General features: G+C 34.6%; 1 protein-coding gene across 1 annotated transcript; it reads left to right on the top strand.

The window, feature by feature from the left end:
- The first annotated feature begins 1817 nt into the window (after nt 1-1817).
- Nucleotides 1818-6551, top strand: LOC132636868 (uncharacterized protein At4g29660). Its single transcript, XM_060353928.1, has 3 exons — nt 1818-1948; nt 4796-5008; nt 6061-6551. The coding sequence occupies exons 2-3, from the start codon at nt 4826-4828 to the stop codon at nt 6178-6180; spliced, it is 303 nt and encodes a 100-aa protein (XP_060209911.1). The 5' UTR covers nt 1818-1948; nt 4796-4825; the 3' UTR covers nt 6181-6551.
- The last annotated feature ends 11747 nt before the right edge of the window (nt 6552-18298 follow it).

Genomic DNA, 18298 nt, shown 5'->3' with positions numbered 1-18298 from the left:
TCGGAAAAAAAAACCGACCTACCTTTATCTATGACTTAATTTTCACAAGGCATAAGTTCATAGAATTTTTGCTTGTCCGGTATAAGTTCTGTAGGAATTAAATTATCCGGCATAAGTTGTATAGTATGTAATTCGTTGTTCTTTTGCCGGATAACTTAATTCCTATAGAACTTATGTAGGAAAAAACAAAAGTTCTATAAACTTATGCCTTGCAAAATTAGGTCATAGATAAAGATACGTTAGCCCACAAATTTTTGTTAAATGAAAAGCCGGGACATATATTGAAGACCACGAATTTGAGGGACAAAAATTAAAGACCAGCGCCATTGAAGGAAATCGTGCAAATGACCCAAAAGAAAAATATGAATGCTAAAAGAATCAATTTGTAAATTATTCTTTCCTTACAGGCTACGGTATAACTATATGCAGCTCTAAGGGTTTTTGTCTAGTGGTAAGAGCGCAATACAGGATGCGGGGTTACACTGACAGAGGCGGAGCGAGGATTTGAAGTCTATGAGTTCGAAATTCCGCTAAACCCACTGACTGGTTGAGTTACTGAGTTCGAAATTTAATATATGTACATAACAAAAGCCAGTAGAGATAAAAGATGGAAATAGATTCTCACCTTATGGGTCACTGATGAAAAATGGAGATCTCTAAACAGCAAGCATTATATTTTATTAGCCCTTATGTTTTTCTCAGTAGAACTCCTTATGGTACCAAATCACTACTCTACTGTTCTCTTGCAAGTGTTCCTCCAGCTAATATTCATTCTTTAAGTAGTCCTTATTCATAGTATTTACATATAAAGTTTTTCTAGCAACGATTTGTAAGTTTGCTATTGTGCCACAAATATCATCTAGCTAACATTGAGTATTCCTGCATTGAGAAACTGTCCCTTAATAAATCATGTTACTGTTTTCTGCACATTGATAGCTACTTCTGTCAATTAGCCAAATATTTCCTCTGTGCAGTTCAGCTGATAATTAAAGGATCTCGCGGAAATGGCGACGTATATGTGGAAGAAATATGCAGATTATGTGTACACAAAATGAGAAAAGACGGTCCTTTTTTAAGCACTTAGTGTATGTTGACACCCAATTTTGACCCTCCACATTTTAAATTAATTAGTCGAGCTTTTTGAATTTCAAACAGAGTGAAATACGTATTCATAAAATCCAAAAATATTTTTCTTAACTAGCTTTGGTGCTATTTTGCCATTACATTTTGCAAAATGTTCTAATATGCATATCATATATATATAATTCTAAGTATTAATCATATTCAAAATGAGTGTTTAATTAAGTACTTACTTCAAAGTGTCAAATTAAAGTCATTGACGAGTTAATAGTTATAATTAGCTCGTATTTGTGTAAAATCAAGAAGCTTAATTAATTAATTGACTGATTATTTCGCCTCATTTTGTCTCAAATTGGCCTAATCTTAACATAAAAGGTTAGGATTAATACATAAAAAAAACCCCAACGTATAGTCAGATTAATTATGACGCACCCAACCTTTGCGGGCGACCTATTATCCCCCAGTCTTAATTTTTCAGTATTTTAGTAACATTTTCTAACTGACGTCACTGACACGTCACTCGCTATAATTTTTTTTGCCACGTCAGTCGAAAATGATACTAAAATACTGAAAAATTAAGACTGGGAGGGGGGTAATAGGTCGCCTGCAAAGGTTGGGTGCGTCATAATTAATCTGGCTATACGTTGGGGTTTTTTTTTTTTGTATTTACCCTAAAAGGTTACCTTTTAAACTAGTTTTTAACCAACTTTTAATTCTCAAAGCAGCTTCTCCTTCAGCCCAATCAACACAAATCCGCCCAGCCCATTATTTCCAAGACCCGACCCAGTAGCCTTTAATTCCCAAAATCCACTTTGTTCAACAGCAAACAATACGAACCCTAAAATCCTCTTCAGCGCCGCCCCAACGGGTAATTTCCTTGGTCTCCCTCTCATTTATATTCTGAGTTGTTATGTTAAATAAGTAAATTTAATTGCTGCCTTTATTTTCAGTTCAACGTCTTAATGTGATTTTGTTCTTTTCAGCACTGTATTTCTATTTTAATTTCCTCAAAAAGAAACTGGAAATCAATTTGCTAATCGTGAAAATTAGTGTTTAATTGTATATGCAACACTGAAATACAACCATTTAGTGAAATTATTCAGTAATACAATTAAATATGAATGCTAAAAGACACCAATTTTAAAATTATGTGATTTCATTATTTCAGCACTGTATTGGTAACAGAAACAAAAAGAAATTGTAAATCTATTTGCTAATCATGAAAATTAGTGTATAATTGTATATGCAACAGTGAAATTCAATTATTTAGTGATCCAACTAAACTATGAATGCTAAAAGAGCCTGTTTTTAAATTATGTTTCCTAATTGTATAACTATATATAGCTATACAACAAGGACTGTATTTCTAGTAGGATTGATAGTAACTATTCGATTAATAGAATAGATTTATTCGATTGATAGAATAGATTTATACTCTCGGTAGAAGAAACTGGAAATATATTTGCGAGCCGTGAAAATTAGTGTATAATTGTATATGCAGCAGTGATATTCAATTATTTAGTGAAATTAGTCTGTGATTCGACTAAATTTCCGTTATTGTATAACTATATGTAGCTCTTAGGGCTTAGGTCTAGTGGTAAGAGAGCAGCACACGTGATGTGTGGTTAGGTCATGGTTTCGAATCCTGCCGACAGAAACCTGGTTGTTAAATGGAGAAGGTTAGAGGAGCGGGCTTATTATTGATTTCTCGATTATCTAAAAGAATGTATAACAATATGGTATTTCATATATTATTTTTTTTGCGTCGTTACCCTTCTGGTGCGCACAGGGGTAAACCCCGCTCTTGTGGAATAGCCAGCAAACCACACAGGAGAGATAACCCGTACTAGAATATGGTATTTCATATTTGTATCAAATTTTTGTAGGATGGACTGCCATTTTAATTTTTGTTAACCATACTGTTGTTAAAGAATGATGGCTTGACTTATCCCCGACCCCAAGGAATCAATTTCTCCAGGTAACGGGCAAGAAAACTTTAAAGGCTAAGGAATTTTGTAGTATATGATGCATTTCTTTTTTGATAAGGTAATACTTAATAGTAGTGCATAATGGAAATTAGAGCTTGCAGTTTGGTTTTATTGGAATGCATTACTCTTAACTTCGTGACACAAAACCTTTACAGGATGAAATGCTGAAATTTGGTCAGTTAAAAAGGCGGGGAACTGGTAGATTAGTTATTGAGACCAAACATGTGGAGTATTACTCCTTGTAGAAAACCAAGTGAAAATTATTGCAAGTTTCCTTTTAGTTCTATAACATACTAACTCATGCTTATGCTTTCCACTCTTAAGATAATCTATTCCTACGTCAAAGGTTATCTTTTCATTCTCCTTTTGGTAGTTATGTTTTGACTTTCATCATCAAGGGAGTTTCTTTTCTGTTATTGTAAGGTGGATGTTTAGTTAGCTAGTATGTGGTTTGATGAGATTGCCCGTGATCTTGTCGGATATTGAGGTATTTAATCTCCAAGCAATCAGAAGATTTTACAAAATGAAAACTTAATCTTGTTGATGTACTTGCAATATCATTTAACATTTCTTCGTAGCAGACTCTCTCGTGAGTTAAAAAAAAGAAGTAGCTATCTTTAGGATCATGAAAGGCTTGGAGCATTATGGAAGGTTCCATCTAAATTTGATTGATGCCATAGTTAATGCTCCAATAATGAGATTGGCTTCTGATGACTACACAGAAACAGGATACTGTGTGGACAGATACGGCCATCCAATTCTTAGCACTCTGATCATATAGGTCATGTACCCAATTTTGTCATTTGTTCTTTACATGCATTGTGTTAAAGTGAGTGGAAAATCAGATTTGTGTGTTTGGAAATATGCGTTGTGCTAGTTAAATAAGTTAAATTAAAATGCTTGGTGGTAGTTTCCACTTTCTTATAGTGGTATTAACTTTATGCTTGTAGTTTCTTAGCTTGTTGTTCTTCAATTTCTATTACCACCCATGTTTCTTGTGCTTCAGTTAACTCATTAATTCGACGTTGTTACTGCCCTTTTTTTTTTTCAAAATTCTATGTACTGCTTTCCTTATAATTAGTTGTTATGTCTTCTTTATTGCCGCATTCCCTTTTGAAATGTTTTTCTTGAGCCGAGGGTCTTTCGGAAACGACCTATCTATCTCCACGAGGTAGGGGTAAGGTTTGCGTACACTTGACCCTCTCCAAACCCCACCCGTAGGATTACACTGGGTATGTTGTTGTTGGCAACTGCTTCTCGTGACATTACTTCTGTTGATATAATGAAAATCCTTAAATAAATTCTTGATAATTCCATTTTAAGTACTTAGGTCATTCGACATTATAAACCTTAAGGGTCATTACAGTCGTTAATGGAGATAAAAGATGGAAATAGATTCTCACCTTATGGGTCACTGATGAAAAATGGTTAAACAGCAAGAGATATAATTTATTATGTCCTTCTCAATAGAACTCCTTATGTTACCAAATTACTGATCTATTTTTCTCTTGCAAGTGTTCCTCCGGTTAATATTTGTTTTTCGGTAGTCCTATTTCATAGTTATTCTACATATTATGTTTTTTTAGCAATGACTTGTAAGTTTGCTTTTATGCCACAAAAGTATGGTAAGTACTCCCGCATTGAAAATCTCCCTTGATAAATCATGTTACTCTTTCTGTATATCAATGGCTACATCTGCCAATTAAGCAAATATTTCCTCTGTGCAGTTCAGCTGATAGTTGAAGGATCTCGTGGAAATGGCAACGTATATGTGGAGGAAATATGCAGACTATGTCTACACTAAATGGGAAAAGACGCTCCTCTGGGATATGGTAGAACCATTTAGGAGACCAAAATCGTTTACACCTCTTGTTTCAATCTATGTATGTGCATTTTATACGGGGGTTATTGGAGCAGCCATCACTGAACAACTTTACAAGGTATAGTGGCTTTACATCCTTTTTTAAGCACTTAATGCTTGCCCTTTCTTTTGACATAATGGGGATAACAGCTTTGTGAAGTTTGTTTTGAAAGTTAAAAGCACCAAATGTTTCTCGGTTGGACGGGTATAGGCAGGATTATGAATGCCCAATTATAGATAGTTCAAGTGCAGGGCTTATTGGAAATGCACCTTGCCCCCTCTTAATTTAATACATGGTAAAAGATCCACTCAGGTTACAATATCACTACCTCCTTGGTTTTTATCTGTAAAATTACCTTTAGAAAAGTTACATGGGAAGTGTGACTACAAAGAATGAGAGTTCCACACATACTTCAGAAGTTGCAGGAATTTGATTACTTAGTAATTCCCAAAGGTATTATTATCAGTTTCTAATCGCAGACTAGATTATTCATTAACTCAACGGGATCGAGTTGCTGGCGAAAAACATCCCTCAACTATACCCACTACTTAAACTACATCCTTTAAGTATTCTGGTAAACAAAAGACGTCCTCATTTTTTGCAAAAATGAATAAGTTTCGTCCTTAAGCCATCTCACGTTACAGAACTAACAAAATCTTTGGAATATTCTCTTCTATTCTTGTTGAGAACTGAGATAGCATTGCCTTTTAATGGACAACTTGATTTTGTTTAATTTGCCCTTATACTTAAAGGATGTTTTTGGCCAAAAACTCGGTTCTTCTACAGCTACAAATACAATGTAAAATCAAGTTAGCTACTTAATTGCTTGACCTTTGTATACATTGGATTGGAAGAAGTACATTGTTTGTTCTGTCTGAAAAGATTGAAGCAGTCTACGTAAGAGGATTATATGAATTTATGTACTCACATTGCTTCTGTTCTTAGCTCATCTCTCTGATCTAATTCTTGACTTTTTGTTTTTTATACCTTACATATTATAGTACCCATTTGTTCAACATAAGGATAATCCCTTGTGCGTTATGAATCACATTCTTTTTGTTCACCCTTTAGTTGACTGTCAGTTCCAAATTCTTGTCTTAATATAAGAGTTCTTTCTTCCGAAATGACAGGAAAAATACTGGGAAGAGCACCCTGGACAAGAAGTGCCTCTAATGAAACCAATGTTTTATGGTGGCCCTTGGAGAGTAATGAGAGGCGATGTTCCTCCTATGGGAAAGTTCGAACTCTGAGCTGCAGTAAATTGGATTGTTATTAGGTATCCAATGTAAGCTCTAGGAGAAGGAAAGGTGCCACCTTAGTCTTTGGTTCAACAGCAAAGGTAGTACAAACAGGATGTGTGGTAGGCGCACACTAGTTCGACTCTTACAAGTGGAACCAGCTCTATATAAGTGGAGAAGAGTAGAAGTTCGAGCCTGTTATCCACCGAATTTGGAACTGATTATTAAGAAAAGGAAAGTTGCCATTATTTTTTAAATATGTTGTGTAATTATACTCGATCTATCCTCTCTTGTAACGATTATAATTTAATTGCTCAAGGACAAAACTTTGTTAAACAAGGTACTTGAACAACTTCATTTATAATATGCCTCTCCCTTCACCATTCTGTATCTTTATAATGTAATCAATGGTTATGCTTTTCAGTGGTAGTATCAAGTTTCGCAACATTCTTTTGCATATCCTTTATGACCTTGTATGATAGGCTAAAGTGATATTAAACTTGGGTGAAGAATAATAGGTGTTATAACTTGGAGTACTTGATGAAAAAGAATTTACTGGATGTCGCTTGGCTAATACGTGCCATACATCTACTTTACCCTGAGAACACTACACTACTTTTATGTCTATTTGTATCTACTAATCTGTTAGCTCTTTAGCCCCTTCCCCAGACATACCTTGTAGACTTCTCTATGTACATATAATATAAATCTCACATTTCATATAAACATTTGTCCTGGTTTGTTCTTCTGAAGTTGTGGAGGCACACAAATGAGGTATCTTTAGAGCTATAAATAGTTAATATTGATGGTTGAAGTGTTTCAGTAGTTGCAAGCAGTTTTACGAGTTTCTATCTAGCTATATATATCCTGCCGCCTAAGTGGAGCGTTGAGTCTAGGCATACTGGATCTATATCTGGAACACCAAGGGGATCAGCCAACTTGGAAGAAAGAGTGGACATGCATATTTTTGAACTCCCAAATTTGTACATTCACTTGGCATCTTTAGAATGTCAAAAGAATTCTCGAGTGTGGAGTATGTGTAAAATTTCATTTTCAAACCTCCTTTGTGTCAATTCTGTTACTCTATTTGCCTCGTACAATAGTGGAAGAGGAGAGTTTACTATCTTATTTGTCGCTGCTTTTTGGCTATTGCACTTTCTGAGGAGAAAGGATGAGGTATGGAAGGGAGGTTGACTGATTGGACTACTTGATTAGGAAAAGGATGAAAGTTACTTTCTTGCTTTGATATGTGTGGTGAATACTCGGGAAAATATTTATGTCACACAACAAATCTAGAGTGGTACTTGTTCTTGGTATAATAAAAGAAAATAAAGGATTGAAATATTAACAAAAGGCAGTATTTAGAGTAGATGGAGTAAGAACCTCTTACTTTTACTGGATTGGGTGATTTTGCATATTAGAATGGCATCAAGAGTTGATTAAAGTGCACTGAAATTCTAAAATTCTAAGTTGATAATTTATTTAGAAATTCATAGGAGAGTATCGATGTCTTCGTTGCTTCTTGCTCTAGAAAGTAAATTAGGGCTGCTACATTTTGTGTTGTTGAGCCATCTCAATGTATATGTGCCTTCTCTCTCTTTCTTTGGGGGCTGGTTCCCTATCGCGAGTAGTGATTTTTGCCTAAACAGGCCCACATTTCAATAGTAGCTTTCAGATTTATGCAATATTATAAGGACGGTCAGTTTTGTTTCTCCATTATCATTGAATTACTGTTGGTTCATACTTGCCTTTTAATTTTTGGTCATTGAAAGATGCCCGAGTCCATAAGGTAGGTGTCATTTGGACTTGGATGTGAAATTGAAGCAGGGTTATATTTGACTGCTACATATGTTAATACACTTCCAATCTAATCTATGTTACAAATTGTAATCTTTAACTTTGTCTTGCATATTTCCCCATACGAGAATATTTTATACCAATAGTCCTGAGTATCGATTTGAACCTTGTAATTTGTATGTTGCAGGATACCCCTTTGCAGGGGAAAAAGTTCAAATATTTTTGTCCTCAATGTTTTTCTCCATCACATGTAGTGGAGGCAGAAAACTGATTAGATCGATGAAAATGTTCTTGCGCTGACATTAGATATTAGTTTGGTAACTTTCATGTTCGTGTAATTGTAACTAAAGTGATAGAATATAAGTATCTTTGGTCTATATTGTTGCAGTTCAGTAACAAAGTTATGTTAGCTTACTTATTTGTAGTGTTGAACTTTTTTATACTTTAGCTTACTTATTTATAGTGTTGTACTTTTTTTAGTGATCTTGTTGCACAAATAATGCAGACAACTATATTGGGCATGCGCCCATGCTATGCATGAGCACCAGCCATCTAGTACCTCAATATTGAAAAGCAATGAGAAGTGACTTCAGCAGCATTTAGTTTAAGAGTGTTATAATAGCAGCCAAATAGACAACTTTAAGCATCATTTGCCATTTCTATAGTTCCAATTTTCTCTGATCTATTTTGGTACTTCCACATCATTCCCTTTGTATTTCTTATTTTTAATTAGTGGTATTCTCTTCAAGATCAACTTAATTTCATTTCTGGTTATATATTTGTGCTTGTATAAGATACTCGCATAGAGCTCTTAGGAAAGAAGAAATTGCACGGTTTGTTCTTCAAATGGATTGGTCTTTAATTTTTGCTCTTCAAAATCGAATTTATGCCTAGTAGACATAGGTTCTTTTAGGGATTCGGCATCAATTGTGAGATATTATGATATAAAAATATAAATTTATGCTCCGCGAAAAAGTCGTTTGTGGGGAACAAAAATTAAAGACCAACACAAAAGAGGACAAAAGTGCAAATGGCCCTTTAGGAAATAGACGAGTGTGGGACAGCGCAGCTAAAAGAAGGAATTTCTCTTCCCTTTCCATTCACTTTCACACTGAAGCTTCAAAACCAATTATTTACACGGCATGATTTCCCAGAATGTATATAGTTTGATCTCTATAGAAAACCAAAAGCATGAGGTTCAAACAAAACGCAGGATAATTTGTAGCATTTTCTCCCCATCAATGTCTGAAAATTTTATCCAAAGGACAAATAGTACTTTACTGGAGTGCTTTGATCGGAAGTATGATTCAAATACAATATTGTATCTATGGCTACATAAGAAATGTAATGAATTGATTCTTTTTAATGAATGGATCTACTAGTAACTTTGAATATGACATTCAACAATAACAACATACCTAGTGTAATCCCACAAGAAATGAGACAGTCATGGTTATCATGATATAATAATCATCAGTTACATGAAAGTTGAAACACTCTGAGTTTAAAAATAAAAAAAAGGCAACTCGGTGCATTAAGCTTCCAATATGCGCAGGGTTCGAAAAAAGTCGGGCCATAAGGATATATTGTACACAGTCTTACCCTGCATTTCTGCAAAGTAAAAAAAAAACCGTACGAATCATAGAACTAGAAATAAAATATACAATCAACCAATATTTATCAAATTTGAAAAAGAGTCAGGAAGAAATGGTTTGCTTTACAATTGCTTGGCAGATCATTGAAATGGCCTTATCACATAGGAACAAAATGGCCTTATCACAGACGAACAACTCTCATTTTTTTGCGCTGGTCTTTAATTTTTGTCCTTCGCTTAAAAAAGTGATTGAAAATATCTCGAGGTTCTGGGTTAGAACTTTCGCTCTGTAAAAATAATATAATTTTGCAAGGCAAGGCTTCGCAAAAATTCTGCCTTAAAAGGCAGAATTTATTTATATCTTAAGGCAAAAGTTTGTCTTGCAAAATTTGGCAAGACAATTTTTTTTTTTAACTCTTCTAGGATTCTACGGAAGTTAGACCTTAAGGCCGAATTTTTGCCCGAATAGGCCTAATTTGCTAGAAAATTCTGCCTTATGAATCTTTTTTATACTCTGCTGGGTTCAAACCAAGAATCACAAGGTTATTTTGGCCACTTAAAATGCCGAAAGAATTAAAGACCTAGCAATTTGAGGGACAAAAATTAAAGACCACCCCTGAATAAGGCCATTTGTGCGCATGACCCGACCACTCTTAACCAGCTTTAAGGCTTCAGCCCATCGGTTCCTCGGACAAGTAGCGATGGGCTCAGCTTAAGGAGCCTGGTTGGGAATTGGGCCATTTTAATATTTATAGGAGTTAAGTTCACAAATGGACTCCATAAGGAGCGGCCTTGATTTTTCATTTTTTTGCACGGATTGCCCTTCGTTTGGGGTGGTCTTTAAATTTTGCCCCTCAAATTTGTGGTCTTTAAATTTTGCCCCTCAAATTTGTGGTCTTTAAATTTTGCCCTTCATACTTGTGGTCTTTAAATTTTGCCCTTTGCTTGGAAAGATGAGCGAATACATGAAGTTCTGGGTTCGAACCCCCGCTCAGACATAAAATAAAAAAAAAAAATCGCAAGGCAGGACTGGGGGAGTGTATGCCGGATCCAGCATACAATCTTTACGAAAAAGTTAAAGTTATGCCGGATCCGACATAACTAAAAGTCTGTCCCTCAAGGCAAAGTCTGCCCCCTCCGGCAAACGTTTAGTTAAACATAACTAAAAGTCTGCCGGAGGGGGCATACAAAATTTAAACTTTGCCTTGTAAGGCAAAGTTTTAGTTATGCCTTAAGGAAAACTTACGCCTTATGGGGCATACTTTTAGTTATGTTTTATGGGCACACTTTTATTTAAGGCATTACTAAAGGTTTACCTTGAAAAGTTAAAAAAAAATACATATATATGCTTCAAGACAAAGTTTGCCCATAAGGCATAAGTATGCCCCCATCGGCATAAGTTTGGTAATTCCTGAACAAGTTTATGCCGATGGGGGCATACTTTTAATGGGCAAACTTCAAAATTTAAACTTTGCCTTATAAGGCAAACTTTTAGTTATGCCTTAAGGAAAACTTACGCCTTATGGGGCATACTTTTAGTTATGTTTTATGGGCACACTTTTAGTTAAGGCATTACTAAAGGTTTACCTTGAAAAGTTAAAAAAAAATACATATATATGCTTCAAGGCAAAGTTTGCCCATAAGGCATAAGTATGCCCCCATCGGCATAAGTTTGGTAATTCCTGAATAAGTTTATGCCGATGGGGGCATACTTTTAATGGGCAAACTTTTATGCCGGATCCGGCATAAACTTGTGAAGGAATTATCAAAGTTATGCCGGAACTGGCATTCTTATGCCAAGTCTGCCCATAAGGCATAAGTATGCCGGGTCCGGCATAACTTTGCTAATTCCTTCACAAGTGTATGCCGATGGGGGCATAGCGAAATTTAAACTCTGCCTTGCGATTTTTTTTAAAAATTTTGACTGTGTGGGGGTTCGAACCTGAAACCCATGGGATTTAGCGAAGGGCAAAATTTAAAGATTTCAAATATGAGGGGCAAAATTTAAAGACCACCCCAAAAGAATTGCCCTTGATTTTTTGGCTTCGCTTAATAATTTTTTGAAAAATAGACCTACTTCAGAAAATTCACCAGGCAAAGTTTTTGTTGTCCATTGACATAAATTGTGGACATAAATTAGTTTGACGAATCTGATCAATAGACCACAAGTCATGCCTTATAGGCAAAAGTTAGAACTTATGTTTGATGGGTAACAAAGGGAAGCTCATGTTGTCCATAAGGCATAAGTTCTAGCTTTTGCCTATAAGGCAGAAATTCAGGATATTTCAAGATAATGAACTTGTTCAATTAACCACAAGTCCTGCCTTATAGGCAAAAACTAGGACTCATGCCGAATGCACACAACATAAGTTCTTCCCAACGAATTTTTTTCATATTAAAGTTATTTTTTAAAGATTTTGTTAAGCGGGACAAAAATTCAAGACTGGACACTTTGGGGACACAAGTCATGACCCTTAAGTAATTTGTTGGGATGGGTAATGTCAGGTTTAATTGGGTTTTAGTTGTTACTTATGTACTTATTATGTTATGTAATTATTACAATTACTATAAAATTTAAATTTCAACACAAAAAATAAAGTGTTGGACTTGGACACAAGAATTTGAAAACAAAACGTTAAGCATTATTAAGTAGTATTAGGTTTCACATTTCAACACATTACAAATTTCCAGTTTGCATTTAGACTTTTAAACTTGTAGGTTAAATCTTTCATATACTGAAATAAAATTACACAGCTTAGGAATCGCACTGAATTTCTCCTTATGTAAAAGTTCTTCTTTTTAAAAAGATTTCTTAAAACTCAGTATTTTCTTAAAATACCATCAAATTAAACGGAACAGGAACTATAATCTTTTCCATAGTACTATCCCAAACTAGTAATGCATATGTTTTCATATATAAGATACGACCTAGTCATAGTATTGATACAACTTGCACTGCTACAATGGTTTCTCAAATGAGGAATTGACCTGTCTCGCTAATTAAAAGCAGTAGTCCTTCAGCAAAAGCAGTGTATGTTTTTTGCAGAAAAAAATACTAATTTTCTTCTAGCCTAAGGTTGGAATTAGAAAACTTGGATATGTGTGAGTTCTTGCTCACAAAATGCATAAGTCCCGCCATGGATTGTGGTAGGAAGGATCGGATTCCTCTACTCTTAACTATTTTGAGTTTGAGCTCTGGAAATGGAAAAGATCTTGATATGAAATGCTTCCTTCTTTAATGGGTTTTACACGACGCAAATGCGAGTATCATACACCGGGTGCGAAATGGTGACAGGAAGAATAGGACCCCGCAACCCTTAACAAGAGATTTCAGGTTATAGCCTTGGGAATGCAAAAAATCCTCGTAAGCGAACGCTTCCTCCTTTAATAGGTCTTACATGACATTAATGCGATTAGTCGGATCCCAAAGCTAATACTAGATACCAAATTCGAAATACTAGTGTGAAGGACATGATCTCTTCACACTTAACCATAGGTCTCCTGTCCGAGAATGATTTTTTTCTTTTATAGGTTAACACTTCTTTCTTTAATGGGTCATATGCAACGCAAATTTAGATTAGACAGATCTCTAAAATGAGTATTGGACACCCAATGGAAACAAAAAGAAAAGCAAATGCATAGGCCCAAGACAAATTCCTCACCCTTTGCCCTCTTAGGGTTGGGGGTGGGGGGTGGGGAGTGGGCTCCATAGAAAGTTTCTAGTTTCCTCGATGGTCCTGCTCTATTAATGGTCCAAATCACAAGCGACAAAAAGGATGGTTTATAAATGGATTGATGAAGATAGAAGAAAATCCACTGAAAAAATAATTTGTTTTGTCTGTAGCACATACTAGTCTATCTATCTATTACTCTCTCCGGATAAAAAAAAGAGTTTACTTAACCTTTTTTTCTTAGATAAAAAAAGAGTTCACTTAGCAAATCAAGAAAGAATTAACCTTGTTTTTTCATATTTGCCCCTATTAAGTATTATATGATCAAATCTCAATGCCTATTTAATTAGGGGTAGTTTAGTCAAATTACCTATTTTTGTTTAGGAGTTAATATTTTCTTAAGGGGTGTGCAAATGGCTAAGTGAGCTCTTTTTTTTATCAGGAGGGAGTACTACTAATCAAGAAATTCTACAACGAGAGGAAATTGCTCTATGGAGTTTGAAGAGGAAGTTACTACTTACTGTATAGGTTATTGAACATTCATTGACCAAAATTGAAAAAGAAACTAGATGTTTTATTCAATAATGAATTGATGCTAAACAGAAACTTTCACCATCTTTTTTTTTAAGTTTATTTAGTAAATGACCCACTTTTATTTCTCTTGCAATTTATGAACCTTTCAAATCACGGTTTCTAAATTTCTTTTGAGTAAACTAAAAATATTATGAAAAAATGTTAGATTCCAATCTAAACTTTTGTAAGTTATTGCAGATATTAGACGACAGTTAAAAAAATTTACTGTAAGATTGAGAAACATATGAACAAACACATTTACATATTGGAGTCTAACGTTGTTCGGAACAGTAATATCATAAAGGCTATATTTACATAACTTTTAAATATGGAGGCAAATATTTGTATAAATCGTCGAGTGTGACTAATTCTCCCAAAAAAAAGGCTTGGGATAATTTCATAATTTCAAATTTATGCGTTCGAGTCCGTAATTCTATGATAGCTCATTTAATTTACTCAATTCGAAATCAATTATTTATACTCAATTTAGTAAATTTTTTGATGCATATAGATGTCTGAGTTAAAATTACTGAATTTGAATGAACTACTAACTAACACCCTACCACTACCCCCACTCTTGAAAAAGGTTTAGAATAGACAGATTGATCGACAATGTGAATGATATTGTGATTTAAGACAGGACGAAAATTTGCGGAAACACAATATATCTTATCTGCCCTATAAAGTTTAAATCAACGAACTGTTAAATTCAAGACAGGACGAAAATTTAGAGAGACAGAATAATGGGAGAATTCTTTCTACCTTTTATGCATCATAATGACCTCCTTATATACAAGTAAGGTTTCTCCTTTCCCTAGTCTAACAAGGTAACCCTGTTCTAAAAGAACTAAAATTCCATTTTACCATAATTACAAATTCACCATAAATAACTATTACAATTATACTAAAATAGGGTTCCTACTGACCTGAGAATTTTACTGATACGCCGACGTGTCCGGTTACATTCAGTCTCAATACCCCCCCTCCCCGGCTCCCCCCCTCAAGTTGGAGCATGAGGGTCTCGAATGCCCAACTTGCCAAGTAAATACTGATGTTGCGATTTGCCCAAAGCTTTTGCAAACACATCGCCCAATTGCTCATTGGTAGACACATGACTGGAAGTATGATTCCGGACTGCAGCGCGTCCCGGACATAGTGACAATCGACTTCAATGTGTTTAGTCTGTTCATGAAACACTGGATTTCGCGCAACCGAATCGATTCATGTTTCTGACTTTTACCCCAATCCAATTGTTCCTCTGGTGTTATATCGTTAGCTCGGATATTTTCTGTTTGTACTTCTACCCTATTTTCTCTATCTGGACCAGCATCTGTCCAATCCAATTCTGGTTGTGTTGACACCTAATTTTGGCTCGACGTGCTTAAAATTAACGTTTTGGGGGGCCCTGATTCGTTAAAGAGCACGAAATACATTTTTACACATTTTTACATTTTTTATATAATTTATTGATGATTGTCCTTATTTTGGAAATTTTATTAATTTATTGTCATTTTTTAAGAATCATTATTTTCCACATGTATAGCGCAATACTACCATTTTCGTGTAATTAATAATTGTTTCTTAATTTTATAGCAATACATTTTTTATATCTTGCACATTAATATTTATATTTTATACTTACGCTATTATTTATACATGTATTAATTAATTATATTTTTAGTGCAGCCTAACAATGCATAGAAAATCGGAGTAATTAATTTTTAAACGCAGAGTAAAATCCGATCAAGTCAAGGTTTCTTCATTTTTTTTAAAAAGGGATTAAGGTAAGCATTGAGGAGACAAAAGGGTGCAATCTTCTATTCTTTGGACAAAATAAGGGGCCATTTTGCATTATAAGAAAAGGAGGGGTATTCATGTTCTACATATATTTACACATACACACACAAGCACAAAAGAACCTCAGATTTTTTCCTCCCTTCTAAAACCTAAAACATTTTTTCCTCACTCCTCTCACTCTATGCCGCCATCCCCGACCATCCCTTTTCTTATCCAGCCAACGCAACCACCAGCCTACAACACCACCATTTCCCTCTCCTCTCACCCACTCCACCACGAGCTCGTCTGTAGCAAACCCAGAACGACTAACACCACCGCTACTGCCCAGCTCCGGCGAACCGTTGTTAGTGGTTTGAAACCCCAGATCTACTTGGCATGGTCTTTTTGTGGTTGGATTTAAACCTTTTCGTCTTGCTCCGGTGTTCTTCAACATCGAAGCAATTTATTCTATTCGGAAAACGCCATCTCCGGCTACCTCTTTAATTGGTTGTTCCACTTGCTATTTTTTAAGCTAGTGGCGACTGTTTTTGCCTTGTTTTGCTACTGTTTTCCACCCCTATTCGATTGTTGTTGCAGACGGACGATATTGCATGAGTTTGAATTTTTGGTGGAACTTTGTCTTGCTCGCTGCTCAAAGCATTTGTTACTGTATATCCATTCATTAACTGCTAATTTCAATCTTGGTTGGACTTTTTTTTTTCTTTCTTTATTATAGCTTTTGCCGTTTTGTTTTGTTGTTAGTGATACTTCGTCACTAACTTCATTGCTTTGTCATTGCTGCAGTCATTGTCCGACAATTCTTGCTGCTACAAATTCATTACTGTTTTGCTCGTTTTGATTGTTTTGTTATCGTTTGGCTACAGCCCACTGTTACTGTTGTTGCTTTGAAATATCTTACATTATTTTTGCTAAATGTTATGTTGGTTTTTTTTTTTTGCGCCTGGAAATAGGATATGTGGCTACGAAAGCATATGCCCAGACTCTTAATATGTAAAGTGTGCATATACTAATTTTTAGGGTACCGCTTTGCAGCTAGGAATAATGTTATGTCTATGCTGCCTGTATCGCCCTTACATTTTATCTAGTTTCTTTTAAAATTCTTTTGGTCATAGTATCGTTGAAACAAATAGCATAGTATTGTTGCTTTGCGTTCCAAAAGGTTTCTCTTTTAATAAGCTAAATTTTTGTTTAACAAAATAAAGAGTTGTTTGGATGAAGTCACATTCGTCTAACGGTTAATTGTTTGACGAAGTTTATTCATTAGGCGTATGTTAATTAGATGGATTGTGACTAACTTAGATGCATTGTGACTAACTGACTAAAGTTCATGAAACTTGGACGTAATATTTTTTTTATTTTTTGGTAATTAAAATAATTTGATTTACCAAAGTAGTAATTACAAAGCAATATTCCACCTACGCAGAACTTGGACAAATGGCCAATGAAGAAATTTCCGTCGATTTCCAAGGCCTTCCATGTACAAAGACGGATTTTTATTTTTAGTTTATTTATTATTTTTTTAATTCATCCGATAATTATTTATTCTCTTACTAACATTTTTTTATTAAGTCTCATGCAGGTATCCGAAGTTATTTTTTGAAGATGACACTCAAAAGAAGTTCAAATAGCTTCTTAGATTCTTTGTTTATATTTATTTTACATTCTTAAATTATGCAAGCATAAAATATAGTGCAACTTTATTTTTTAGGGTGTAGGTTGGTGGTATTTATTTATGATTTACTTAGCCGATTTAAATTTTATGTGTTTTAGACATATTAATATTAGACAGTTATTATTTTTGTAATTAATATTCTTATAGTTATCATGTTTTGCTAGAGTTTTAATTCAATAGCTTAGCACACTTAAGTGAATAAATAGGGTGATTTGCCTCAATATTTAGGCTTTAGAATATACTCTCATAATTAATTGATTAGGCGTACATACTTAGCTAGTTAAATTAGTTAACTCACTTCCAGGGCAAAATAATTTCATGCCCATTTTTTATACCTTTGTCACATACCCAAGCTTCTAAGTTGCACATAACTTTTTTTTTTAAAATAATTATTATATCACATATGTATAAAATACGTATTGCATGATTATTTATGTGAATAGTCATATTAGTTATTCTTTAGTCTAAATTTTATTAATTTTTGTAAATAATAATCAAGCCTTTTTACACATCCCTCGTATAGTTAAATTGGTCCAGCCGGAAACCATATTTGTGGATTCTGAAGGATGCCTAACACCTTCCCTTCGGAATAATTTGAACCCTTACTTAGAATCTCACTTATTTTCGTAGACCATGTTAAGCTGCATATATTAATAATTTATAGGTACCCTAGTATACCTTAAATGCTAGGTGGCGACTCTGTACATAATTAATTATTTCAGAGCTCCATAAGTTGTGCTTTGTTTAGCCTTTGGTAAAAATAGGGTGCAACAACATGGCGACTCTGCTGGGGACACTTAGGTTCTAACCATATGGACTCAATTTGTTATTCGAGGTATGTCATCTTTATTTGAGTTTTTGTTTATTTTACGTGCCTGTATTTATTCGTCATGTATATCCTTCCCCTTGTTCCCTTATTTGTTTGCGTACATATCTGCTTTTAATTTCATACACTGTATTATTGCCTTTTTTTTTACTAACAAGTTTTATTTACCATACTCATTTTTTTTATTTTATTGTAAATTA

Source organism: Lycium barbarum, chromosome 4 (assembly GCF_019175385.1).
Source record: "Lycium barbarum isolate Lr01 chromosome 4, ASM1917538v2, whole genome shotgun sequence".
Classification (NCBI taxonomy): domain Eukaryota; kingdom Viridiplantae; phylum Streptophyta; class Magnoliopsida; order Solanales; family Solanaceae; genus Lycium; species Lycium barbarum.
The sequence above is the reverse complement of the archived record's forward strand: the minus strand, read 5'-3'. Positions and strand labels throughout refer to the sequence as shown.